Source organism: Hypomesus nipponensis, chromosome 9 (genome assembly GCF_054491055.1).
Source record: "Hypomesus nipponensis isolate SF chromosome 9, ASM5449105v1, whole genome shotgun sequence".
Classification (NCBI taxonomy): domain Eukaryota; kingdom Metazoa; phylum Chordata; class Actinopteri; order Osmeriformes; family Osmeridae; genus Hypomesus; species Hypomesus nipponensis.
In genome coordinates this window covers 18282501-18309996 of record NC_140369.1, presented here as the reverse complement: position 1 = coordinate 18309996, position 27496 = coordinate 18282501, and the positions used below count along the sequence as shown (strand labels likewise).

The 27496-nt window shown below is 44.7% G+C and overlaps 1 protein-coding gene across 5 annotated transcripts in view; it reads left to right on the top strand.

The window, feature by feature from the left end:
• Positions 1-918: 918 nt before the first annotated feature.
• LOC146273363 (histone deacetylase 7-like) overlaps positions 919-27496 on the top strand; it is a 46054-nt gene continuing 19476 nt past the window's right edge. For 4 of the 5 annotated variants that reach the window (XM_084704604.1, XM_084704601.1, XM_084704600.1 and 1 more), the window contains exons 1-12: positions 919-1194; positions 8780-8842; positions 19673-19815; positions 20124-20190; positions 20638-20761; positions 21114-21205; positions 22303-22422; positions 22712-22821; positions 24672-24746; positions 25832-25895; positions 26586-26884; positions 27288-27496. The exon at positions 27288-27496 is cut by the window's right edge and continues 1 nt beyond it. In XM_084704604.1, the coding sequence (XP_084560730.1) occupies positions 1176-1194; positions 8780-8842; positions 19673-19815; positions 20124-20190; positions 20638-20761; positions 21114-21205; positions 22303-22422; positions 22712-22821; positions 24672-24746; positions 25832-25895; positions 26586-26884; positions 27288-27496 (1385 nt within the window). In that variant the 5' untranslated portion in view covers positions 919-1175. The remainder of the gene's footprint in view (positions 1195-8779; positions 8843-19672; positions 19816-20123; positions 20191-20637; positions 20762-21113; positions 21206-22302; positions 22423-22711; positions 22822-24671; positions 24747-25831; positions 25896-26585; positions 26885-27287) is intronic. The other variant, XM_084704599.1, reaches the window with a different exon arrangement.

The following is a 27496-nucleotide window of genomic DNA, read 5'->3' as shown; positions in this document are numbered from 1 at the left end:
GCCTTGTGTTAGCAATCCTGCTGAATGCTCTGCTTGTGTGTTTATACAGACAGTTGGCTCAGTCCCCAGGATCAGAGCATGCTCTGTGCTGTAGTTCCTTCACTTTGGTAGACACCTGGGAATAGTCTGACACTGCCATACCTATAAACCTTTGCAGTAAACTGTTCAAAGTGTCTACAGCAACTTGTTCATTTCATATAATCATTCATTAAGATAAAGTGGCACTTGTATTGGAAGTGCATCTCCCCATTTCATGAAATCCCAATCACATACAATATATACAATGGAGTGGAACAATTTGAACCTAGAGAGAACTAAGGTGGCAAACTTTGACTGTCAGCATGTCAAATGCCGTGCACAAATTTAACGTATGTGGAAACAGGTACACCTCAGACATTTGTAATTGTTGTAATTACAATAGAAAATTATGTAGTAACATTCACTCTTAGTGTTTGCAGGAATTTCCCACACTCTACATACAGGGGCTGAGAAGAGAGTAGATGATAGTAGATCCTGCAAAGTCTACATTTAGAACTGTGAGAATACCCTGTTAATGCGTAAATATTGTCAGTGACTACATGTTATGAAGTTGCCCTTGCAGAGTCAATGTTTTCCTTATGGAGTGTTTTTAACACTTTTTTGTGCTTGTTATATTTTGGTACCGTGCGTCCTGATGTAACATTTCCTGCCATTGTCTATGTCTGCCTCGTTCTCTTACACGGTCTCTCTCACACAGTCTCTTTCACAGTCTCTGTCACTCACTCTTACGTCCTCTCTCTCTCTCGCTCTTTCTCTCCACACACACACACTCATAAACACTCACCCACTTTTCACCCCCCTCATCCTCCCCTCATTGCTTCTGGCTAGGGGGCTGCACCGACAAAAGTTATGGGGGGACTGATAGGGCAGAGCAAGTGTGTCACAGTTCAGAGAGAGAGAGAGAGAGAGAGAGAGAGAAAGGAAGAGAGAGGAAGACTAAAAAGTACGAGTGAGACGCTTGTGTCAAGCAGTTATTTTCTTTCCCTCCTTCAGCGCACACCCTCGCTCTCTTTGCTGCACCACTCCCCTGTCAAATGTGGATCTAGATTTCAGGCAGACTCTTTCCTACCCATTTTTCCTCCCTCATCTCTGAGATTAAATCTACTTGCTGTGGGACAAGAGAGGACATTTACTGGATGTCCAATTTCAATGTTGGTAAGGACCTTCACTTTTTCCGAAATTCCTTCCCCCCCCAAATGTGAATTGTCTTTCACTTGACATGTGGACAAGTAGTAAGCAACAGCCATTCATTTTTGTGACTTCTTCATTAACTTTGGTTGAAGGTGACAGGGCAGGCTTTGTTTTTGCAAATGTTTGATTCTTAAGTTGGTGCTTGTTTGTTTGTGCTTTCCGTTTTGTGTTGTCTATCAGTGGCTGTTGGTCATCTGCAGTTGGCATGCCTTTGGAGAGCAACTGTGGGAAGCTTAGTTTTTTCCCCCTTAGTTTGTGCTACTACAGATGCACATCCTTGCAGTGTTGTTAGCCCAAATACCTCCCAAACATATCTAAAGAATTCAGGGGCAGGAAGGTCAGACTGTCTATGGTTGTGCTTTGTGGAAAAAGATAATTATCGTATCTCATTCTTTCCCTTTTTTTTCGAATTGGCTCCGGAGGTGTCGTTTCTCGGGACGGGGGAACAGAGGGGAGAAAATTGGAAACAGACCCACCCAACCCAGAGAGTTTTTAGTCCGTCCAGAAGAGAGCCTTTCCGTGTAGAGGGAGGGAACACAAAACAACAGTCCCAGACAAGAAAGACGAGTGAGAGAAATAGACGGTGATGATAACACAAGAATAAAAAGGGATTCCCTAAATAGTCTTAATCTGTTTTGCCAACGGAATGTGTTTTCCTCAGAGAAGAGGATGAAGAGGAGAAAAGAGTAGTCCTATGCAAATAGAGGGAATCTAGCCTCTGTCATAACATGGGATGTGGCTTTCCATGTGTCATACGCCTCACCTACGTGTTTTTAGTGAATGAGCATATAAACCAAACTGATGTTATACTTCTCATTAAAAGTTGGTCAGTTTGGCAGTCTTAAATTTTACTTTGAACAGACATCTGCAGCATGATTCCTGTCTTTCCAGGGGTGTAACGATACACTCAGCTCACGATTCGATACGTATCACAATACTGGGTGTACATTAAAATACGTATCACGATATTTGAACAACATTTTAAATTAAATAGAAATTCACTTAACAGATTTATTTCCAAAACATTAAACATTTTCAATAATTTTCTTTGTTGTACATACAATTTAGTTAACTCCGTTCGAGCGATTTCTGTGAATGCAATGAATGCACGCATGATGCAGGTGCAGAGTAGGTTGCGTGCTGGTAGCTCAGCCAATAGGATCAAACAGGCGTAGTAATGTAAAATTATTGCCATAACTCTACGATACATATTGTAAAAATGTTGTATTGCGATATATTGTGGCCCAATATATTGTTATACCCCTATGTCTTTCACATCTTTTCACATGAACTGTTTTCCAATCATGTTGATATTTTCCGTTAAACACACATAAAAAATAATCTTTGTAATTATTAGATTATTACTTTGTAAAATGCATTGCTAATCAGTTTGGTTCAGTGGCTACTGTGTATCCAGTCTGTGATTTCCTCTGGCAACTACACACTCAAAAGATACACCATCAATAAAATTGGTTTTCCCAAGATACCTAAAATGGTGTGGTTGTCAAGACACCTAAAATAGATTTAAATCTTCAGTTCCTTCCCTTCCTTCCCTGTGAATACAGTGAGAGTGCCATACATAAATCAGAATTTATGTGATAAAACACATGATTAAATGGAGGACTCAGTCTCTGCTTGCTTTCTCGCCCCAAAACACTAAACGGCCCTTCTATTTCTGGGCTCTTGGGTTGTTCCAAATATATAGAGCTTGTCTGTGTGGTTTCTACGACCTTAAATCTGTTTTTATGTCCCCTGTGACAATAATGATGACATTTACACTGACATGGACTATTTTGCTCCTGTCTCAAAGGTGACAAACCCAAAGTACAGTTCATCAAGTTGTTTTTGGTGTGGTCGGAAAGGGAAGTTGAAAGATATTTTTGCAGAGGGAATACTGGGAAGAGATCATCCCATTTAAATGTGCTTTTTTTATTTTTAGATCAACAATTGTTTTTCTTGATTTTATGTAAAGCACTTTGAGCTGCAATTCTTGTATGAAAAGTGCTATATAAATAAAGTCTCACTTACTTACTCCATGTCCATGCATGGTTCACAATGCCCTTTCTGTTCATTCAGGATTAAGTTAATTCACGTTTCTGACTGAAAATGTATGTGCTGTGGTTTGATTTGTAACTCACGAGTCTAACTGCCAAAGCAGCTCCTGAATAGTGATCACACCACACAAAGGGCGCCCTCTTCAACTGCAGTATCACCACAGCCAAACAATCATGAAATAACAAGGGACAATGATCGCACTCAGATGACACCCGGTCTTCCGTTTTATGGACGTTAACGAATGGAAAAGGTTTATTACATTTGTTCCCATCGAATTGAATTAAGACCAGATTTAATCAAATGAAGAGAAATGACTGTCTTTGTGAAATGGTAGACATTAGGCAACTGTCCTCTGCTTAAATATCTTTATAAGACCTATCTGCCTACAGACTGTGTTTCTATCATGATGATGAATCATCCGGCTTGGAGTTTGTTTTGTCTTGGAGGGTCAAGAGGTCAAGAGGTTAAGGACCTGTAGTTGTCTGGAAGTGGGGGCAACCCTCTTTTATCTCTTTCTTTTCTTTCTTTCTTTTTTTCTCTCTTCTCATTCTCTCCCTGTTTGTCTGTCTCTGTCCTTTACACTGCATCTGTCTCAGTAGTTGGTGCCTACAATTGGTCCACCAATATTTCCAATTTCAGAGAAAACGAATAGGCCTAAAAAAAATTGAACATGACATGAAATGGATGATTGACGGATGTGCTAAGTTTAAGTTTGGGATGATCTCCTGGGACTCACTGCCATTCAATAATAAATCCCTGGGGTGTTCCTGTGGTTAATTTGCTACTACCCCCTTGTGGAAGAGACAAGTTAATACATGCTTTACTTGTACATCAATAACCAAAATATATGCATGTCATTGGGGAGGAAGTGCTCACCCTACACTTTGTGACGAACATCTTTCGGTGGAAATTGTTAGTGATCGAAATGCATTCACCGTCTATTTATATCCATGAGAAATTCCCTCAATATGTCATATTTCAAGCGCAGGCGTGTTTTCTAGAGTGCTCAGTTGCATGATCATGCATTATCAACAGCAGGCTACAGTTCATAGGCCTACCACATGTTTCACCATTGGTGGTAATCTGCTATAAGGCCCAGGACCAATCACACAAAGAAATAACCACATTAATCACAATTGCTATTGTTTGCCATTAGTATCAGCGGTTCAAGTGTACAATTTATTAGGGTTCCACAACACGCTGTTGCACTTCCTGGAATGCCAGTCTTCCATGTAGGCTACTGGTTTGTATGCCTAGTGCTACTTCATTCAATTTTGATTCACATGTAACTGCAGAAAGTGCCCCCCCCCCCACCACCACCACCACCACCACCACCACCACGCTAACATAAAACGAAAAGCCTCAAGTGCGAGGGCGTCGTTAAGCTGCTTTTTCCAGTATCTCTACATGCATTTCCAGTGAAAACGAGTGAGCGTAACGCTATCTCCCCTCTCTGTGGGTTAACATGTAGCATCTCTACCGGGAATGGAAAGGTTGAGGCAACCCGACGTCACTAGTGCCGCTAGAAGCTGAGCGTGTTAAGAGCTTCAAAGACACCACAACGCCTGTCAGATATCACACACGGGATGGTCTCTGACAGAACCATGTTGCACATTGTGCATTATGAACGTGATATCATTCGCCATAGCAATTATTTTGGGTTCTCATGTCAGAAAGTGTTTTGGGGAGGGTTGATAGATGAATTTGATTGATTGGTCAAGGTAATCTGGTGTCATGTTTAACACCCAGTCTTACTTTTGAAATGGCATTCTAATGATGTTGGCTAACACGCAGGACATTTAGGGACAAGAGCAATTGCAAGAGTGCCTGCAGCATCTGACACACAAAGAAATGTGTGATGGTGTCCACATATTGAGCTCACACACACTAAACATTTTAGTGTGTGCACAGTTCTGAAATTGACTAATTTTTTTGTGAAAATAATTTCAGCATCATAGACTGCTATTGAGGTCAGAGAGAGGGAACACGAGAGAGGAAAAACAAAGAATGAAAGTTAGTCAGAGGTGGAAAGTGAGAAATTCAAATTGACAATAATACTAAGACTAATAATAAGACTGAGAATGTCAAAACTAAGATAAGGTGGGAAACCGTATATAGACATTGTGAGAAACAGATGAAGGGTGAACAAAACACAGAGAGAGAGAGAGAGAGAGAGATAGAGAGAGAGAGAGATAGAGACAGAGAGAGAGAGAGAGAGAGAGCGAAAGGGGGTAGAAAGAGAGAGAGAGAGAGAGAGAGAGAGAGAGATAGAGAGAGAGAGAGATAGAGACAGAGAGAGAGAGAGAGAGAGAGAGAGAGAGAGAGAGAGCGAAAGGGGGTAGAGAGAGAGAGAGAGAGAGAGAGAGAGAGAGAGAGAGAGAGAGAGAGAGAGAGAGAGAGAGAGAGAGAGAGAGAGAGAGAGAGGAATAGAAGGCAGACAGGGTCTGGGTGTCTCTCAGAGAGGATGACCCCCTATAGAGATTGAAAAACAGTTGAGTATTTGTCCATGGATACATACTTCCACTAGTCTCCACCCATACCAGGAAATCGGCCACAGAGATAGTGTCCCAGGTTCCAGGAATCCGAACAATGTACTTTCCCTCTTTGCCACGAGTCCATTGTGAGATCTGATCGTCAGCATCATCTGATCAATATTGGATATCAAATACAAATTAGTCAATTTCAGAACTGTGCACACACTAAAATGTTTAGTGTGTGTGAGCTCAATATGTGGACACCATCACAACGTAGACTGTTGCAGTACATACTGCACACTGTTTAACTTACAATACATATGTTTGATAGTGTCAGTCAGTATCAATCAATCAGACCACACTGTGCGGTGCAAAAGAATCGCATAAGACTCGTTAGTTGCACGTGTAAAATGAGTCTTCTTCAGAAAGGTTTCTTATAAAACCTTTGCTGTGAGTTTGAGTGTGCGTGTGTGCTTGTTTACATGTGTAAGCCTGCGTTGTAGAGAGCGTACACACCCTCTTCAATGCCGACTTTCTCTAGACCCTTGCTTCGACCTCTCATCAGTTTTACATTCTCATTCCCCTTCTCCCTCCCTCCTTCTCTACTCCTTTTGGCAATCTGCCCTGTGTAACTGCTGTTCCCTCCATCACTGTACTGCTTTTCTGCATTCCTCTCATTCCACTGTGCTTCCTGTGACAGGGAGCACCACACTGGCCACATAACTCTTACCTTGTTGTCTTCCCCTGGGTTCTGGGTTACATCTATAGAATGGTGCCCCCCATCCACTACACAAACACACACACACACCATGCCCCCTGGCCCCACACTATCTGCGAGGGGTCCCCTTTGTGTGGGTGGGTGTGTATGTGTTCTGGTACTGTCCTGTTGTATTTGTGTCTGGTACCCAAAGTAGTATCAACAAGGTTGAGGGTTAGCATTGGTTTTTGTTGAATGTTTGCTGATGGCTTGCAGGCTATCCAGATGGCAGAAAGAATATTTTTCTGACACACAGGCTTACCACACCACTCACCATCTCTCCCTCTTTCTACCCCCTTTCGCTCTCTCTCTCTCTCTCTCTCTCTCTCTTTCTCTTTCTCTCGTTATCTCTCTCTCTCTCTCTTTCTCTCTCTCTCTCTGTCTGTCTGTCTGTCTGTCTCTGTCTCTCTCTGTCTCTCTCTCTCTCTCTCTCTCTCTCTCTCTCTGTCTCTCTCTTTCCAATTAGTTGGTCAGGATGTTGTCCTTAGTTAGTACCATGCAGGACAAATCAGTAGCATAATCACACTGAACTCTTACCATCAGGAAAAAGCAAAACACAATTAGACAAAAATGAAAGAAGGTTAGCTGGCATGATGCATTGGCATTTCCAATGAAAGCCTTTTTGTCTCTCTTTTGTAGGGGAGGTTATTGACATCTCTGACACTAATTAACACTTATTCACACTTATTCACACGTCACACAATAAAAATAACCCCAAATCTAGTCTCTTGCAATTGTTTTAATGCTGATTTTGTGATAAAGTTGCTTCATGGGGGTGACGCATCATCTATCATGTATTTTTCTCATAGATTGTTTCAAATAACCTTGTGTCCACTTCTATTTGCGCCACCACTTGCCCAAAGTGCAATGACGTACTCCCACCTGCTACAAATGACAGTTTTCTGGTTAACTTGGCAGCTCCACTTGATGGAATCCCCCCAGAGGAACCCCCCACACCCGTCCCCACTTCAGTTTGACTGCTGCATGTGTATTTGGGTGAGGCTGGCACCGTACATTGTCTGCTGCCCTCATCGCACGTCCCCCTGCCCGCCCTCCTTATCTCACCCCAACACCTCTCCCCGAATGTAATCTAAACACCACCATACGTCATTATGCACTCTTATTACGCAATGTGTATGGGCTTGCAGAGTACAGCCCGTGTACAGTAGGGTGTGATGTATTGTGATGTTTATCGAATATATTTTCAGTGCTGCTGTTTTCCTGTCAGTTGAAATGCTGTATTTGGTGTCCTGTAGACTTAATCTCGAAAGTTCTCTTTTTGTGCTTGAGAACTGGAAGAGTCATAAACACAGAGACCACATCCTCTGACTTGATCATTATCTCTAGTGTGTGCGTGTGTACGCGTGCATGCTTGTTTTGTAAGACAAGTTTCAGTATCATTCATATTGAGGTTTCTGCATATAGCTCTAACGGACATAATTCAGACAGCCATAAACAGGGTGAAAACATGTACACACGCACGCAGGCACACACACACACAAACACAGAGAAAAATAATTATCGTTGGCCATGGTTTGGTTCAGCAGGTGGAGCTCTCAGACCAGTTGCTGATTTCTGAAGAGACATGAATGAGTTTGGTAGATCAGCAGTTACAACAATGAGTAAGGGTACGGGTGATGTCAACGCTTTTAGCCTCCAGTTACAGGCGCTTGATTTCTTTGTCACTTAATGATGCACATTGACTTGCGCTACTGACCAGTTTGCACCGCCTGCATACGCTAAAAAGTATTACAATTCGCCGCATTCTTTGACGAAAACGTTGTACGGGCCACATCAGGCGAGATGAAATCGTTTACGCGCGGACTGTAGAGACTGTCTACAGAAGCGAAATTCATCGCTTGAAGACTCACCTGTTGCATTCAGTCCGCCTCAGCCTAGGCTCAAACTCTACGACACTTGCCTGTAAGGTAGAAAGGACATTTGGGGGGTATTTATAAATGTCTTGGTAACGCGGAAATGACTAATTGGTTGAATCAAATAGGACTCGCTGTTCTTTGAAAGCCTTTGAACAGCGCAAGTTTTTACAACTCCATGTCAAACGTGTGCGCAATTGCTTGTTTATTTTGCAATGTAAGGGTAGGCTTCGTTTTTTTTATTGCATCGGAATTAACTCAGTAGTTCAGTAACGCGTCTTCATAAGAAGTTGCACTCGAAAAGCATATCGTCTGTTTAACTGCAAGTTGTCTGTCATTATCAACATAGTTGAGTTGGCATAACACCATTTATTCCGTTCTCTCCACAGATGTAAAGCCAAGGGCTGAAATCAAGACAGACACACGAGAGAAACGTTTCTCGACACTGTCAGGTACGTGGTAATTTTGGTGGTAATTTTGTGTGAACGACTTTTTGGCACCAATAAGTCCTTGGACAACTTCACATTTGGTCTGTATTATTCTTTGCTGCTTTGAGTTTGCAAAGTGCAAAAAAGTGCAAAGTGGACTAAGCTGTTCTAATTATTTTGCGACAGCATTGGACACTTAAATTAGTCGACTAAATGAACAAAAGTCATTAAGGGTGAAGGGAAGCACACCAGCATCCAACCATCATATCTTTACTGAGGTTGGCTGTAGATATGCATTACTTTGTTCCTCTAAGGGGGAATATCAGCAAGGATCAACAGCAATTGCTAAAGGATTTTTCCATACCCACCACATCCCTCAGGAACAGTAATGATTTTGCAGTGTAATGGTTAGTCAACTAATTAGTCCATACTGTCCCAAATATTCTCCCAAACTTATCAGGCATAATAGGCCTAATTGCATTTAGTCATTTTACATTTCGTCATTTATCAGACGCTCTCATCCAGAGCGCCTTACAATAAGTACAGGGACATTCCCCTTAGGCAAGTAGGGTGAAGTGCCTTGCCCAAGGACACAACGTCATTTGGCTCGGCCGGGAATCGAACTGGCGACCTTCAGATTGCATAGCATATTGCATAGCATAATATTAAATTACATAAATCATAGTGACAAAACAGGCCATGTGCACAATGTAGAATTACCTGTTTGGTAAGGAAATACTTTTTGATTATATAAACAGCCGATGCCTTAAATTGGGCAATTACGGCATTAGCACAGACAGAAGGGCTGTAAGAGAGGGTGTTACATTTCTCAATGGTTCCGATGCTATGTACAGTATTAGGTCATTGAAATGTTTGACCTGAGTTACTGAACTACACACATTTCAGTCATGTAATCATGGCAAAGCAATAGTGTTTTTGCGTTTGAGAAGGAAAGTGTGTGTGTGTGCTTATGTGCAGCATGTAATAACACAAGTGACACAGTTATCAGCTCCAACAAGCACACAAACCCAGGACACACACACACACACACACACACACACACTGTTTTTGTGTGTCCTGTCTCCATAGACAGGATGAGGTCATAGCCTTGGTACTGTTGTGAGGATTTGGTTACTCTAGTTTCACATGTGCCATGACAAAGGAATCCACACCACTCTTCGCCTATCGCCATTGTATAACATATTGGATCTTTCCATCTGTCCATCCGTCCATCCATCTATCTATCTCAGATAACCAGGTCAGTTCAATGTTTCTGTGTGTTGGTTGTACTTGCGTGTTTTTGTGTTTATGCTGTCCGTCCCTCCTGTTGATGCAACTATGCACATACATGGGTGTCCACGCTCCACTTTGCCACAATCCCACTCGCTTGAGGGAAGAAATAGTTTCAGAGTTTGAACCTAATTTCCCTCCTTGTCTGCTGTGTCCATCTCTACCTCATCTAAGGATCACTTTACCTGAAGCCTTCGTCACAAAGACCTTGTGACGGGCTGACTTCAGGTGTTGTGACAGCTTATGGCATCTGCTTTGTCATGTCTGTGAAGGGACGTTGACCTGAGGTTTGTATGTAACCCTACCATTTTATCCGAGGTCGATGTCCTTGCCGGGGGCGATGTAGTTGGATTGAAATAACACATGAATTATTATGGGTGGGGGTCCTAAAGTGATTTATTCTGTATGGTGAGATAAAGTTTATGGGTGTGTCTAACACTCCCAAGACAACCCTTAAATTTGAGCCAAACTTCTTATGCTGTCCGAAATCCCAAAGGCAGGTTTACACGATGGGGGTAAATCTTCGAAGAGTTTCTTATCTTCTTCGTACTTACTGGAGTCAGAAGTCAGTGTGTCACACAGTATCACTGTCCCCATCACTTAACTTCTGGCTGGCCACATCAAGCAACAACCGCAATACCAGCTACCTCATCAAAAAGCGATTATTATTCATTTTTTGAATGAATGAACGACTCTGACAACTTTATCTGCTTACATTGGCAGCAAAGTCATCCCCAGATAATACTATTGTGATATGGTGGAGCTGTTCATTAGTGAATCCCAAACAGTGGAGTCATGGGTGACTCATGATTTTGCACTTTTATCAACCTTTATTTAGCAAAGGCAGACTGCATGTAGTTGAAACAGTATATTTCACCACAGGAGAATTTGAGAGGGAATGGTCCGGAATTGGGCAACGGCTGTTGACTGGTTTTACTCTACAGGGAATGAGTGGGAACTTGTACAGTAGTAAAAAAAAGAAAAAATGGAAGGAGAGTTGACAGGGCTATTGAAGATTTTGCTTATTTGTTGTTACCAATTGAACCACCAAGAATTACCAATCATTTCTGATTCCTTTACTCTCATCTGCATAATATACAATTATCCTCATTCACTGAAGAAAGGAGGAAGAATAAAGTTGTTTCTACCAGGGTCTCCCTACAGTATCTCTTCCAGACCACGAGTGCTTAAAAAAACATTGACTCGTCGAGGACCATCGTCGCATGGAGCACAAACTCTGGTTGAAGTGTGTGTCTGTTACGGGATTATCGGTAACAAACCTTTGAACAGAGAGAACGGACGGGCAGAAACCAGAAGATAACCTTTCAAAATCCCCAGGGTTTCCAGGAGGACTTGTGAAAAAAGCCGAGCAGACAATAGGGACAGTGTTTAGCGCCGAGCCGAGCGGTGGATCACGTTTCCTCTTCCTGATTCGAGATCAGCCCAGCTGACTGAGAGAGGCTCGCCTCAAAATGTAGCTGTTGCGTTGTTGTGTGTGCAAGCGTTGTGTGTGTTTGCACGCATAAGACGGAGACAAGACTGCTTGTTTGTGTGTGTGTGTGTGTGTGTGTGGGGGGGGGGGAGTGTTTAGAAGTACATGGGTATACGTGTGTGGGGAGAGTGTATAGAGGTGTGTGTATCTGTGTAAGAGAGAGATGCAGATATGCTGTGAGGTGGGGCTTCAAGCCCCCACTAGACATAACCTCAGGGTGTGCTATAGTTTGAAACACATGACATCCCAACTTTACTAAAGAAACTACTTCTATAGGCCCGTGTCAAAGCTACAGTACACAAAGTAAATGTATTGAACTTACTTTTTGCCATGTCTGAAAGAAACATCTGGAAATGTCAGGATCATTTCACTACATCCGTAGTTTGTGCGTGTGTGTGTGTGTGTGTGTGTGTGCAGATAAAGTTAACAGATGGCAAAGTTAGACCTGAGCATGTTTTGATGTCCATATCAATGAAAAAATATATTTTGACAGTGGCAGCCATTGATACAGAATCCTTCTCAGTTGCTTGTCCCTGTTGTGTATGGCTGCTTCCAGTTTCATATTATTTTTTTCTTGACAGCCCTTAAGGGCTCTGTCTCCATGCCTGCCTGCCTGCCTGCCTGCCTGCCTGCCTGCCTGCCTGCCTGCCTGCCTGCCTGCCTGCCTGCCTGCCTGCCTGTCTACAGTGTAACCCTATTTTTAAGCCACAGTTTTGCTTAATTTCTTCCCACACTAAAACCAGACATGCCTCCTTGAACCCTTCTAGAGACTAAATAAAGCCGTTTAGACAATTATGGGTCTGTTTTGTCCGTGGAAAATACACAGTGTCACGCTTTAGGACGTGCTAGCTTGTGACTTGAGCTTAAACGCCCCTTGTCTTCGCTGAGCTGCCGACCTCCGACCTTTTCCTCTTGCCGCCCTAGGGGATGGTGTCATGAAAGGCCGCCACGTAAGAGGTCACTAGATGCCTCTGACCTTTGACCTTTTGTATTCATCAAAAATATCCTTTCACCGCTCAGAACGACTGAGAGAGAGGGACAGCGCGGTGTTCCGACCGAGGGGAAGACACAGGCGGAGGAGGGGCGGATACTAACTATTTTCTTTGCCGTCGTCTACGTCATCTATACATGTTTTCCCCTCAGTCAGTTTTGCAAAGAACTTACCAGAAATTGTGTGTGTGTGTGTGTGTAAAAGACGACCTTTGACAGTTTCCCGTAACAGCCGGAGTGCAACGAGTCGTCTGCCACCTCGACCATCTCCTTTCAGAACTGTCACTGTGTATCCTCCAGATTCTGACTCTGACTCAAACCTTCGGTCCAGATGTGTGGGTGTGGCAGTGTTTGTTTATAAGGCTGAGGGTATGCCAATTATTTAGCACTTCAACTGCTGTTGTTTAATCTTATCGAAGGCTTTATTGACGATGGCCTGGTTGCACAGTCGGTTTTCTTACTCTAGACATATATTGAGAAGTCACAGACTTTTTTTGTAGTCACTGACTTCAAAATAAGTCTGTATGCTGAGTGGAGGTAATGTCAAAATGAAGGAGAGTGAGGGGAGAGAGGGACTCTTTCAGAAACTGTCTTCGTGGCACCCTGTTGATATTTTAGGATGAGGAAGTGTCACTTTGTGGTGGCAAAGTTAGTTGTTACTTCATCCATGTGGCTTCTCAGTGTGTGTGTGTGTGTGTGTGTGTGTGTGTGTGTTATGTGTGTCTGTGTGTTCTTACTAACGACAACCTTTCTGCTATCGTTGGCTTTTACATGGCACTGAGAAGCCTTGCCAACTGCAACTTTCAAGTAAACACACTCACCCATCCGCTCCTCAGTATTACATGCATTACATGCCCATACATGATAGGCACACGCTTGCTACACAGAGACATGAGTGGGAGCAATTGGGAACACTATTAATACATTGACAACTATACATACACACACGCCATACAGTCATAAGAACACAAATGTGTGCCGATGGACTGATGCTATTAATATGGCAGCACACAAACATATACACACACAGCCAAACGGGTGCGCCCTTTCGGGAATACGCACAATAACACAAGTGTTAACCAACAGGTGACACTATAAATAAACAGACCCGCCTACACATAAGGAACCTCGCACAGAGAGCCTGTGTACCACAAATGCACACTATTAATACACACACACACACACACACGACGGCTGCTTGCACACACCACCACGGATTTGACTTATGCAAACAAAGGCCTGCTGTATGCACTCGACAAAACAAATGTGCACTATTAATATTTCTGTATGCGCGGGACACTCGTTGGGAACACACACACACACACACACACACACAAAAAAGGGATGGATACTCCAACTGCTGGGAGACAGCAGTACAGAATGTCCCCAACAGCTGTGGATTCCACTAGATGGAAGAAGGATGGGAGGGGGGTGAGGGGGGAAGGAGGGACAACAACAAGTGGAGGTGGCTGTTAGAGTCTCCAAATGGGCCATAAACCTTGCCACAAAATGGCGGTCGTCCCAGTTCAGTGTGCACAGAACAGGTGAGGTGACAGGAAGTGGGAGTTGCCGGATTTTGAAACGGGACCTCTTGATCCAAAATGTCTCCTTTTGTGTTGATCTGGAATGGATTGACACCAGGTGATTCAGAGAGAGATGGAGGCTGAAATGTCACCACTTCCCAGTTAACATGTTAACAACTTAAAAGGCTTGACGTGGAACTACATCGACAGCACATATGTGCGTTTGATCAAAAATCTGTCTCTATCTCTCGTTCACGAACTCTCTCCCTTACTTTACTGCATTTTTTTTCTCTTTAGATGCAACTTTTCTCAGGAACACGTGTTGACCCAACAGTAAATCCAATGTTTATTTGTCCAAATAGCAACCAACACTTAACGTAATTTGCGACTTCCATTCCTACGCCGCCGCCATTCAAATAACAAACAACGTTCACTTTTTAACCCTCAGTCTGGTTATAAATATCGCCAGGCCAGATGCAACACTGCTCTCAAGCAGAAGAGCAAGTCTGGGAAACCATTTACCAAAATAGCAACATCTGTTTACCTAAATGAACCAAGAGAGGATGTTATGGTGCGGACTAACTTTAGCTACAGGAACTTGCTGTTCAAAATGTGTGTGTGTGTGTGTGTGTGTGTGTGCGTGTGTGTGTATGCACTTGTGTGTTTGTGTTGAGTTTCAGTTTGTTTGCAGCAGCTCTACTAAAGAAAGAGGATGATGGTTGCTAAACGTATGTGAACACAAACCAGAAGTTTGTTGCCGACCTATTTTTAGCAACTGAAAGCGAGAATTGAGTGAGTGTGAGACAGAGAGAGACAGAGAATAACTATAAAACGATACTTTATTTAATTGTCGATAAGAACAGCCTTGCAAACTATGAAGGTTACTGCTGAAAGTAATCTTTAAACAGTAGACAAAATGATGAGACACAGCAATACATTACAATATTGGCATGTTAGCAATATGGGTTATCACACAAGTGTGAGAAGGCATAGTATTGAGGAGGAGTATAGGGGGTATGTGGATGTTGCTGTTGTGTCTCCAAAACAAGTTCAATGTTAAATCTGATCTCGATCCAATATCCACCGCACAGTTTAACTTGAGGAAGACTTGGTATTGCTAAACGGTAATGAATTTGATCTTCATAGCAGTTCCTATGCAAATAAACTGTTGTTACCAAAGGTATTGCGATGTCGTCACATGGTAGGTCATGAGACCGTAATGTAAAGTTTTGACCAAGACTGTGTTACTTTGCCTTGTTAGCTCTTGGAGTTTGTGTGTGACATAAGACTCAGACTTTCAGAAGGTTGTGGTTCGTCGTTCAGATCAGAAAGTTTGACTTACTTCCTGATCATTTCCGACTGTAGTTGTGGTACAGTTTGTCAGGGCTGGGACTGTTTGGGGGGGAAAAACTTGTGTGTCTGTGCAACCTTGCTTGTGTGTGTTTGTGTGTGTGTTTGTGTGTGTTTGTGTGTGCGTGCACCTGCGTGTGCTCTCCCACAAGTTTTTGTCAAACAACAACCCTCATCTGGTAAAGCATGTTCAGTTGTCACGATACTTCCCATAGAGAACTGTTTTAAACCCTACGGATGAGATACAATTCATCTCTGCTATGACATTGCCTACGCCTTGAAAAAACATTGCGGCCTATTCAATCAACGTGCGTCGGCAGTCGATTCAAAACGTGGAAACAATTCTCAGGCCTGAATAATCAGAACAGTGTTCCAAAATGCCCTCCTTGAGGTCATGTAAATGACTCGATCATTTGTCGCAGTACAGTGACTTCCGACCAGAGATTTGTGAAGAGGGAGGTGTGTGATAGGGCAAGCGTATTCAAATGGCCATGTAGACTCTCGATGGGATCACGAGATAAACCGAAGGTCATACACCTCGGTTTCCTTGTATTGCATCCCGTATTTCTATATTTATCCGTGTGGCTGGTTTGGCGTGACGACAAAACACAAACACGTTAGAAGTCCGTACACGTACACACGCGCTCCCGTGCAAATGTACACGCTCGTCGTACGTACAACGGTGTTACAAATATAACACCCAATACGAAGTCATAAATGCATGTGCTTATCCCAGTACTTACTTTAATCGGTTTCTGTGTTGGTCACTCACACTCACTCACTCACTCACTCACTCACATCTCACCCACAGTTATACTGTGTGTGGGAACACTTTTCTTTCCGAGAACTGCCTTCACAGACATCTCCCTCTTCGTCATCACCGTCAGTCAGAACAAGGGCTATTATCGCCTGGGCCTGTGGGGTGAGGTTCAAGGAAGAGGCGGTGAATCAAATCGCTGCAAATACACATGGAAGAGGATTATGGTGACATTTACTGGGAAAATAACTGTCGCTATAGAATGCAGGGTCAGACATTTCTTGGGGGTTGATGGGGAAATGGTCCCTCGCACCAATACAGTCCTTTTCTAAGGCATGGCTAATTGTCAGAACCATGTTGAACTAAGAAAGTACAGAGGATATAGCAGACACCATTGGACAGATATGACAAATACACAAGGCTTAAATCCATGCCTGATTGAATGTGATAGATGTTTACAGTGGAAACATTATGAAACTCCTGGAGGGTGTGCTTTTCCATCGTAGCCACACAGACCTTTTAAAAGAGTAGCCATTGTTCATTTCGCAGTGGACTTGAGTTCAAGAAGGATCTAACCACGGCCCTTTCTGCATGATTTCATCCAAGAAAACATGATAAACTGCTACCTAACGATATGCGGTCATTCCGCTGACATCCTTTGTGCCTTTAATGTAACCTTACCTGGCTGAGTCATTCCATTGAGTTATCTTTTAAGGAAGTGTGTATATATATTGTGTCACTTGATGTTAGTTTTGGTTGTGTGACAAAGCCATTGCTCACTCTGAAACATTGTGTTCACTCTGAAACATTGACTCTCTGTGAAAGCGTTTTAAGATTAACATGTATAACGTTTAATGTTTGTATGTACAGTGCATGTATGGACAATGACACAAGTGTTTGGGTTGTGTACACCAGTACACTGGACTTGATTTTATTATTTTACATACACTGAGTATAGGAATCAGAGCCATTTCAGGCATAGCCGTCACTGACACAAACTGATCATTCTTAAATCATGATAAATCTTCAACAAAAACATTCAATACTTGGTTGCTTATGTCTGGATGGCCAGTCGTCCTTCTCCCAGTTTGAGGTATATTTTATTAGTTGTCACTCAAAGTACAAACACTTTGCATTTCAATGTGTCTCAAGGACAGCTATACACTACAGCTACAACTAGACACTCATAATGGCTCTGTGACATAAAGGAATCTTTTTGGCAGCAAGTCTCTGGTAAATTTCCACCTCCCTCCCCCCTCCCCCGACGAGAAAGAGGTGTATCCTACCCCCCCTTTTTAAGCAACAGTACAACATTCCAACTAAATCTGTAGAAACTGCCCCGGGTAGAAATGTCTATTGTTAAACATCGGGCAGAATTCCGTGAATGAGTTGGCATCGTCTTTGTGTCTTGTTTCCGTTGAAGGAATGTTATTGTTCTTTCCCCGGCAGTGATTCATGATTAATGGTTGTTGTCAGTACCTGTAAATCTGGCCCGATATAAGACGCATAAAACGGAAGAACATTTGGTCCATCCACTGGAACAAGGTTGCAGCTAGAAATCAATTTTGTTCTTTGATGTAGCCTACGGGTTAGGTTTTAGTCAAGTGTAATATTGCTTTTACAATTTCATTAAGTTATTTAGCAGATGCTCTTATCCAATGGAACTTACAGTAAGTACTGGGACATTCCCCCGAGGCAAGTAGGGTGAAGTGTCTTGTCCAAGGACACAACGTAATTTTTGTACAACTGGGAATCAAACCAGAAACCTTCTGATTAATAGCCCAATTCCCTCACCGCTCAGCCATCTGACTCCGCTTTTACCAGAGAAGTCAAGTGCCAAATAACAGGCGACAACGGAGTAGTACTCGAACCAAATGAATCAAGATATGCCTCCTCCTACACCTCTTCTACCGTAAAATATTGTTTTTAATTCATGATCTCCCCCCACCCACCCTCCCCTCCCTCCTTCTTTCATTCTTTTGAGGTTGTGGACTTACTCCTCTTTCTGTTTGTCTTTTTTTCTGAAAGTAAGTGTTCTTCCTGTGCATGAATACCTGAATGAAGGAAAAAATGTGCTACAGTAGGTAGCTACAGTTGGCTCAGAGTACAAACACACACACACACACACCACACACACAAACACACACACTGAATGGGTGCATGTTTAAATACGGAATCGCACTTTTGTTATCAAACACATCCTCACTGACTGTGCCACTGTACTACTTTGAGAAGTGTCTCTGAAATTATTTAGTTTGATGTTCTACGTGATGTCCTGTTCTCCCAACTGGACGTGCTGTGTCTAGACTAGACGTGCTGTGTCGAGAATAGACGTGCTGTGTCGAGACTGGACGTGCTGTGTCAAGACTGGACGTGCTGTGTCGAGACTAGACGTGCTGTGTCTAGACTGGACGTGCTGTGTCTAGACTGGACGTGCTGTGTCTAGACTGGACGTGCTGTGTCTAGACTGGACGTGCTGTGTCGAGACTGCACGTGATGTGTTGAGACTTGAGGCCTACTGTGCTTTTGATACTTCTGATGGTCTTTTGAAAATTCCTTCAAGCTCCTGATACTGTGTCAGCGTTTATAGTATGATGGGGTGGGTGGAAGTAAATGCTGGAATTAAAGAAGTGGTGAGTTTTTGGGAGGACAGGATTGAGGCTGTGGTTGTGTGAGTGCGTGTGAATATGTGTGTGAGCGTGTGTATGCTTGCGTGAGTGCGCATGTGTTTCTCTTGCCGACACCAGTTGGTTCTTCCTTGTAAAAAGAAAAACATGGAGAAGAGAGATATCACATGGTTACCTAGTTGGGAAATTTTCATCAGAAAAAGGTTAAACCTCTCCACTGGTACCAGTGGTGTGTGTGTGTGTGTGTGTGTTATCAGTACAGTGCAGCAGTTTAGCTTCGAATGAAGTGCTGGTCACTCCTTCCCTCATAATGAACTAAGAGACATACAAAGCAGAGAGTCTGCATATATTTTTGTTGAACCCACACTTCATTACTCAGTAGAGTCACCACACCTGGTTTGATGAGTCAGTAGCCGGGAACTGGGAAATAGGTCATCACTCAATATTGCACACCCACAGACAATTCCTACCAATTGTTTTGACAAATATACAAGCATCCCTCGCCATTGTAGCTCATCTCTTTCTGTTCTGTCTCTGCTCCCCTCCCTCCTCCCTTCTCTCCCAATCTCCGATTTCCCTCACTCCCCCTCCCTCTCATCCTTCTCTCTCCCTCCTCTCCTCTCCTCTCCTCTCCTCTCCTCTCCTCTCCTCTCCTCTCCTCTCCTCTCCTCTCCTCTCCTCTCCTCTCCTCTCCTCTCCTCTCCTCTCCTCTCCTCTCCTCTCCTCTCCTCTCCTCTCCTCTCCTCTCCTCTCCTCTCCTCTCCTCTCCTCTCCTCTCTTCTCCTCTCTCCCTCCCTCCCTCCCGCTACCCCTCCCTGTCTCCAGCAGTGGATGTGCCTCCCCTAGGCACGGTGGCATCGGCAGCCCTGCAGAGAGAGCAGGCGATGGACCTGAGCGTGACCCAGCACATGGTGCGCCCTGGGCCGGACCCGGCCACGCTGGGCCCCCGCCACCTCCCCCTCCACACGGTATACCAACTTCATACTGTCTCGTTTTCGAATGGCAGAAACAACACAACCGTGTTAACTCATGGGACTAAAGCCAAGCTTATCTAGTCCAGGGAGCTCTACGGTTCTCATAGGTTCTCATCTATTTCATCGTCGCTGTTTGAATTGCCGATGAGAACCATCTCCGTACTGTTTCAGTGTAAATACGAGAGCTTCCCCTCAGGCCATTTTGAATGGTCCGTATTATGCAAAGCATAGTTTTGTTCCTAATTTGATACCTCTGGCTGACATGCTGTAATGACTTCATGTTCTGTGTTTTGTCAATTCAGTACAACATGGAACCCCAGAGGCACCGCCCCAGGGAGTCGGACCTGCTGATGCACAAGACCAAGAACAGTAAGGACCGTTTTGGATTTCCTTTAAGTGGTTAAAAAAAGGCAAATGTACACAAAAATAGTGTGGGTGAAATGGAAAATTCACTCTGAAAATATTTGAATAATTAATGAAGGAACCATCGCTTCAATATTCCTTTGGTTGACACTCAACATGGACATTGGGCTTTCGAGATGACATACTATAGGGAGAACTTTCAGAAGAAATCATTTCAGCTCAGTCACTGAGGAAGCCCATCACATGGAAGATTCCATGGAATTTTCCAGAAGCTAGTCCGCTTTTTATTTACATTTTGAGGAAAGACCGAATGGTTGAAGAATTCCACCTAGAAAATCAAGAATATCCTTCATCATGTAGTTCAGGCATGCCTGTCACTGAGAATTGTGATGCCTGAATCGACCTGCTTTATGTGGAATCCTAATTCCTCGGTTGGGTGACTTGGATTGACAGGCGCCGTGGCGAGTCCCCAGGTGAAGCAGAGACTACGTGACCTGATCATCTCCAAGAAGAATGTACAGGCTGCTCTGGAGAGGACCTCCTCAAACCCCAGCAACACCACCACCCTTGGATACAGGTGAGAAGGTCTATGGCCAAATCCTCCCCCCCCCCCTTCCCAGAAAAACAATCCCCAATGTCCTCAGTCCTGGCCTCTTTTTGGTAACTCACACGAGGAGAAGGTCTCGAAGGAGAAACGTCGGATGTGTTCAACTTTGACGAGTACCGAGACGTAAATAAAACATCGAGGAGAGGCCTGGTGGAATGTACTGGATGGTTAAGAAAGGGCTTTGCTTCTCGTCAAACAAATCACGTTCTCAATCATGTCTCCAGTCCCTCATAACGACTCTGTGTAGTGCGTAGTATCGCCACATACAAGAAAATCCCGTGTCACGTTAGGGCTCTCAACCTGCTCTTACCTGGTTGCTTAGGGAACTGGGCCGGGATCCCGACATGCCCCCGAAGCCACAGATGGTCACGGCCGCTCTCCCTCCTCCACATGAGCGCCCTCTCAGAAGGACAGGTGAGGCCCTGTATGGTTGTTCCACCGTGTTGTTTGTGTTTGTGGCTGTCGTGGTTGCAGGTTCTCACAGACATGATTCGTAGTTGGATTCCTCATATTGGAGACTTCAATGGCTCACAATGTCTTGGTGAGAGTTTGGTTGACGACTGATGGATTCGAACACCCTGTTCAGTGGCGGATGTGGATGGGGGAAGCGGGTGGTGTGTGTGTGTCTGTGTGGCGGGGTGGTGTGTGTGTCTGTGTGGGGGGGTGGTGCGTGTGTGTCTGTGTGGGGGGGTGGTGTGGGGGGGGGGGTGGGGGGGGTGGGAGTTGATCGAAAGAGTCGAGGAGAACGAAAGTCACCAAGCACCCAGGCCTCCAGGGCACAAATGTGAGAGAGAGGGGAAGAGGGAGAGGGGGAAGGAAGGGGAAAGAGACATCCAAAAAACAAAGGTAGTGAGAGAAAGCCATGTTGGTTACACAACCTACCCAGGGGTATGCGTAAAATGACCTTCGTGAGAATCCCAAACATGCTATACCTGGGAGGACATTATGAATGACACAAGGTGTGGTTCTGGAGTGTTTCTGCAGACTAGTACATGACCTGGAGTGGTTCTACTATAAGAAGGACATTATTTACCTGCCTTGCCACTGGCAAGATACTGCTGGCTCACAGACATCCTCACACCCACATTAATATACAGACTCACACATGCACACACCCTTTTCATCTCAAAAAACAGCGACAATGGATTCCCCCCCCCCCCCAAGCATCCTTTGTCCAGACTAAGTTACATTGCTAACTGCCTGATTGTTTTGTAAGGCCGCCTTGCGGTTTAGCCAAAGTAAACATGAAACTTGATGTAATACTATCTGCTCCACAATGACACTCTTTTGTTCTTTTCATCTGTGTTGTACATGGCTCTGATAGTCCAATGAATTGCTCTGGGATTTAATATAATCAGTTTCGAACTTAACCTGCAGTTTATATTATTCGCTAAATGGAAACTCGAATCGGGTTCCATCTAATCATGTTATTGGTTGTGCGTGTCTGTTTTCTCTTTGTGTGTGTTTGTACACACTTGTGTGTGTTTGAATGTGTGTGTGTGTGTGTGTAGCCTCTGAGCCCATCCTGAAAGCTAAGCCTAAGACAAAGAAGCATTACTCCAGACCAAACCCTCTACGACGCAAGACCAGTGCCCCACCCACTGTCAAGCATCGGACGCCGGAGACTCTGGGTAGTGTAGTCTTCCCTACACCTTGCACTATTCTAGTCCAACCTGCATCTGTATCACTGTAGAACTAAATAACTGGATAATAGGCAGCTCATTTGGAACATTACACCAAAACGGTGTAATGATGTCAAAGATTTCCTGCTTGTTGTTTTTGATACCTTTGAGGTGAGGTTGCCATTCAGTGTACCATAAAACGATTCTCACAATGCAACAGTTGATTTCCCCAGATGACAAGTCTAATGTACAGTGTGTGCTTTTGGCTGATTGGCTGTTTCTCTCTTCTGTTCTGCAGACTCCTCCCCCAGCAGCAGCAGCACCCCAGTATCAGGCTGCAGTTCGCCCAATGACAGCCTGCGATCTGAAAGCGGGGTCATCCCACTCACAACTGGATTGACTCTCGAGGTGAGACCCAGTAGCCCCTCCCCTCTACTGACTCACCTACTGTATCCACTAGCACTTGTTCAGTTTGATTGCACATGCTTGGCTTCCTGAAAAAGGAAAGGTGATGCTATATGCAAACCTGGCTAACAGCAGCCAGCTAAACAGATAAAGTAGCCACCTGATGTAACAGCTAACTGTGCACACGCTCTTGCTAGAAAGCTGCAGTTGCTAGCTGACATTACATTTACATTTATGCATTTAGCAGACGCTTTTATCCAAAGCGACTTCCAAGAGAGAGCTTCACAAAAGAGCATCGGTCACTGATCATAACAATGGTAGTCCCAAACATTGCAAGCACATTACACCACCAATACTATGCTTTGACTTACTTCATAAAAACCTACCATGGATGGACACTGATACGTATTCAGATCCTGTCACTCGCCTCTCTATTTGTCCCAGTACTAGTAAATACAAACTAACATTTTCGTATCATTTGATAATAAATGTAATATCTTTGGAAGTCCGAACACGATGTTAGAGGGAGCTGTTGGAACTTAAAGGAGGAGTGGACACATCCAGTTTCTTGTTTGTTGCCACGTAATGTACACAGTGCAGATTTTGTTTGAAATAAAATCCTCACAGCAAAGATCTGGTTCTGTTCCTGTGTGCCTGCTTGGCTTTGCCAGATCTCTCAGAGTGTCATGCGAGCAGTGTCATGTGACTTCCATTAAAACGAATGCAGGCACAATTGAGCAGTTTTGCCTCTGTTTTGTTGCATTGTCACAAGTCCCCCCCCCCCATACTAGAAAGAGGAGTGGCAGGGAGTGGAGGACCGCAGTTGTTTAGCTATACATTCTAAGTAACCATACTAAAAAACGTAATTCACTTTTGATTTCATCAATATTGTCCCTTGTTTTATTTCCTTGAAGCACATTTCCCAGACTTTGAATACAGTTAGATCAAATGGCCACAAGAAGGGACAATGAGTTGTTTATCAGGGCTGGAATGTTTTGCCCTTCATACTTTCACTACAAAATAAAAATGAAAATCAGATTAATTGACTTAAATCCCTTCCTCTGGTCAATTAGATTACTGTTAGGTCTCGGAGCATTGAAAGACTGTTTTATTTAGTTCTGCTGATACAGCTGTGGACTCGCAGTTCATTGTTAATTAAAGGTCTTACTTGTGCGGCGTGGGACTGTGCAGTTACGGCCAAATCATGTTTTAAACAATGAGCTTTGAGAAGGTCAGATGGCTGGTTAAACTGTTAAGCGTATGTCATTTGATCCCCTCCTCATTTAATTAACCATTAATACAAATGTGTTTACCGCAGTGCTCTGCACTGAACCTAACATGGGTCTGAACAGGCAATGACTGCAATTCTGCTCTGTCTTGGAAAACCGTACAACAGCCCGGCTCTAAACACTCTGAAACTGAAATCCCTCAAAATACTTGAGCATTCGTTGCTGTCCTGACCTAGAGCAACAGACAGTGGGGTTTGCGTGACTGGAATTCAATAATACTTTGGTTCAATGTAGTGCCTCAGAATGACCTTAAGTGGGGAAGTTTTGGCAAAATGTATCTCAGGCAGTGTAAGGGCCCTTCATAACAAACAGTAGTCTCTCAGTTCATAATCACACCGCATCAGATTCAGAAGTGTTTGTATCCTCAGTGGCCTGTTGATTTGGTACACCCATTCAGAACATTCCAGAGCGCTGCTGGTCCATTCTAAAGTGACCAGCGCTAGGAGCGATTCTCCTACGACCTCTCGCACCGTTGACTGTATGTGAATATCCGTCCATGTTTGGAGCGTGACGTTGTTGTTGTTGTGTGTGTGTGTGTGTGTGTGTGTGTGTGGCACCCGGCAGGTCCAGAGGCTCATGCTGCAGGATGGCATCTGTTCCTCTGCCATGCCCACCATCACCGCCGGGCTGCCTGCCCAGGTGAGACAACCCCCCTGCTCACACACACATATACAGTATACACAAACACACTCATGTACCTGTCCGTACACACACATACACCCCCCACACACACACATATACACCCCCCCCACACACACACACATATACACTCCCCACACACACACATATACACCCCCCACACACACACACACATATACACCCCCCACACACACACATATACACCCCCCACACACACACACACATATACACCCCCCACACACACACATATACACCCCCCACACACACACACACATATACACCCCCCACACACACACATATACACCCCCCCCACACACACACACATATACACCCCCCACACACACACATATACACCCCCCACACACACACACACATATACACCCCCCACACACACACATATACACCCCCCACACACACACACACATATACACCCCCCACACACACACATATACACCCCCCACACACACACATATACACCCCCACACACACACATATACACCCCCCCCACACACACACATATACACCCCCCACACACACACACATATACACCCCCCACACACACACACATACACCCCCCCCACACACACTTACACACCCCCCACACACACACACATATACACCCCCGACACACACACACACATATACACCCCCCACACACACACATATACACCCCCCCCACACACACATGTACACATCACACATGTACACGCACACATCCACGCACACACACACACATATACTTTTATACACAGCCATACACACACATGCGTATATACACGTTCATGTGTAACAGGCATGGTCGTCAGACGCTGTTTCGTCAGTCACCCCGATCTTCCCTGAACTCGGGAACTCGCAAAACACCACTTCCGACCAACGGCTGAGTTGAACCAATTCAGATCGGCGACACTCGCACGCACATACACACGCACACGTCATGGCCTCTCTGCTTGGGTTCCTTTCGTTATGTTTCGTCCAGTGTACCATCTGTGCTTTAACCGTGATCAGCCAGATAAGGTCCATCTCACGGTGGAGTTCTTGACCACGTGCCTCCCGCATCGGGGGCCATCTTGTCTCTCTCTGTCCAGCGCCTGCAGCCTGTCCTCATCCTGGAGCCTAACACCGGCCTGCTGCACACACAGCTGCTTTCCGGTAGGACACACACACACATACACACACACACACACTCACGCGCTAAACAAATACTTGCGTGTAAAAACGCACAAGTATTTTCAACCTTCTTGTGCACTGGGTCCACCTTCATGAGTGCAGAACAACAACAGCAGCGGTTTGAAAGTCGTGTTTTCCGCTCACTTTAGAATGTTCATTCAGAAAAGTCACGGGCGTTATTAAAGTCATGGTCAGCTGTGGTCAAAATATGTGGGAATCCTGACACTGTCTCTGTGTCCTGAGTTTACTCCCAGTGCAACTACGCCCTCTACTGTTCATCCAGAAGAAGTGTGCGATTTATCCTGTTGATCTTGGAACGCGGATCACGGAGATCATGCACTATCTTGTTATTGATCTAAACGTGGGAGTGAACCGAAATAGCTCGTTTCTCCCCAAAGCGGTTTTCTGTCACGACCCGATCTGTGTGTTGTACCAGAATGTGTCTTTACAGAGAAAAGGTCTACGCGAACATTCCAACGTTTCAACCCACTTTTCTCTCTCTCTCTCTCTCTCTCTCTCTCTCTCTCTCTCTCTCTCTCTCTCTCTCTCTCTCTCTCTCTCTCTCTCCTCCTACCTCTCTTGTCACTCACTCCCTTTCCATGCCTCTGCTTTTCCATTCGCTTGCACCCCCCCTCCTTCATCTCTCTCCCTCCATTTGGCTTCCTCTTCCAGTCCCTTCCTCCTCCTACAACCATTCCGTCCTCCATCTCCTCTCGCACCCCTCTTCCCCTCTCCTCACCGGCCGTGGCATGAACCCTGCGTCCCTGCAGAGCCACTACTCCTCCTCCTCCTCTCCCTCGTATTCCTCCTCCTCCTCTTTCTCCAGGGCGGAGGCGGGGGGGTGTCACCGCCCCCTGGGCAGGACGCGCTCGGAGCCCCTCCCTCAGTCGCCCCCCCACCTGCTCCAGCACCAGCTCCTGCACAGCAAACTCCTGCTGGAGAACCTCAAGGAGAACACACAGCTGAGGAAGGTGAGACAGCACACCCGTGCGTGTCCGTATTCGGCAAGTGTACACTGTGGGATTGTCGAGGTGTGTTTAATATTAGACAATATAGTCTCCCACACACACACACACACACACGCTTCACTTTTGATCCTTGGATACTTGATGATGGCTGACACTCTGCGACAGTGTAGTCATGTGTCGAGGATCAGATGTGGTCGAGATGTGTTTGCCTCCTCGTTGACGTCAGTGTTTCCTGGACTCGTCGTCTTGTCTGTGACAGATATTTGGTCGGCGTGGGTTGTTTTGAAATGTGCTCCATGAATTAAATGTGTTGTTGTTGTGTCAAAAGAAAAAAAAGAAAAACACAGCGCCTCGGTGCACTTGACCTTTGACCTCAACACTTTCCCAACACTTTTCCCGTCCACAGTCGATGACCAAATCCAGCGAGAAGCCCCGCCTCTCCCAGATCCCCTCGGAGGACAGGGACCCAGAGGAGTCGGGCTTGGGGTCCGGATCCCGGGGTGATGACGCCTACCAGAGAAGAAGAGAGTGTGTGGAGCCCCAGTCTGAGGCCTTGTCCCAGAGAGACAGCATGGCGGAGCTGGGACAGCTGCAGCTGTCACTCACACTCAGTCA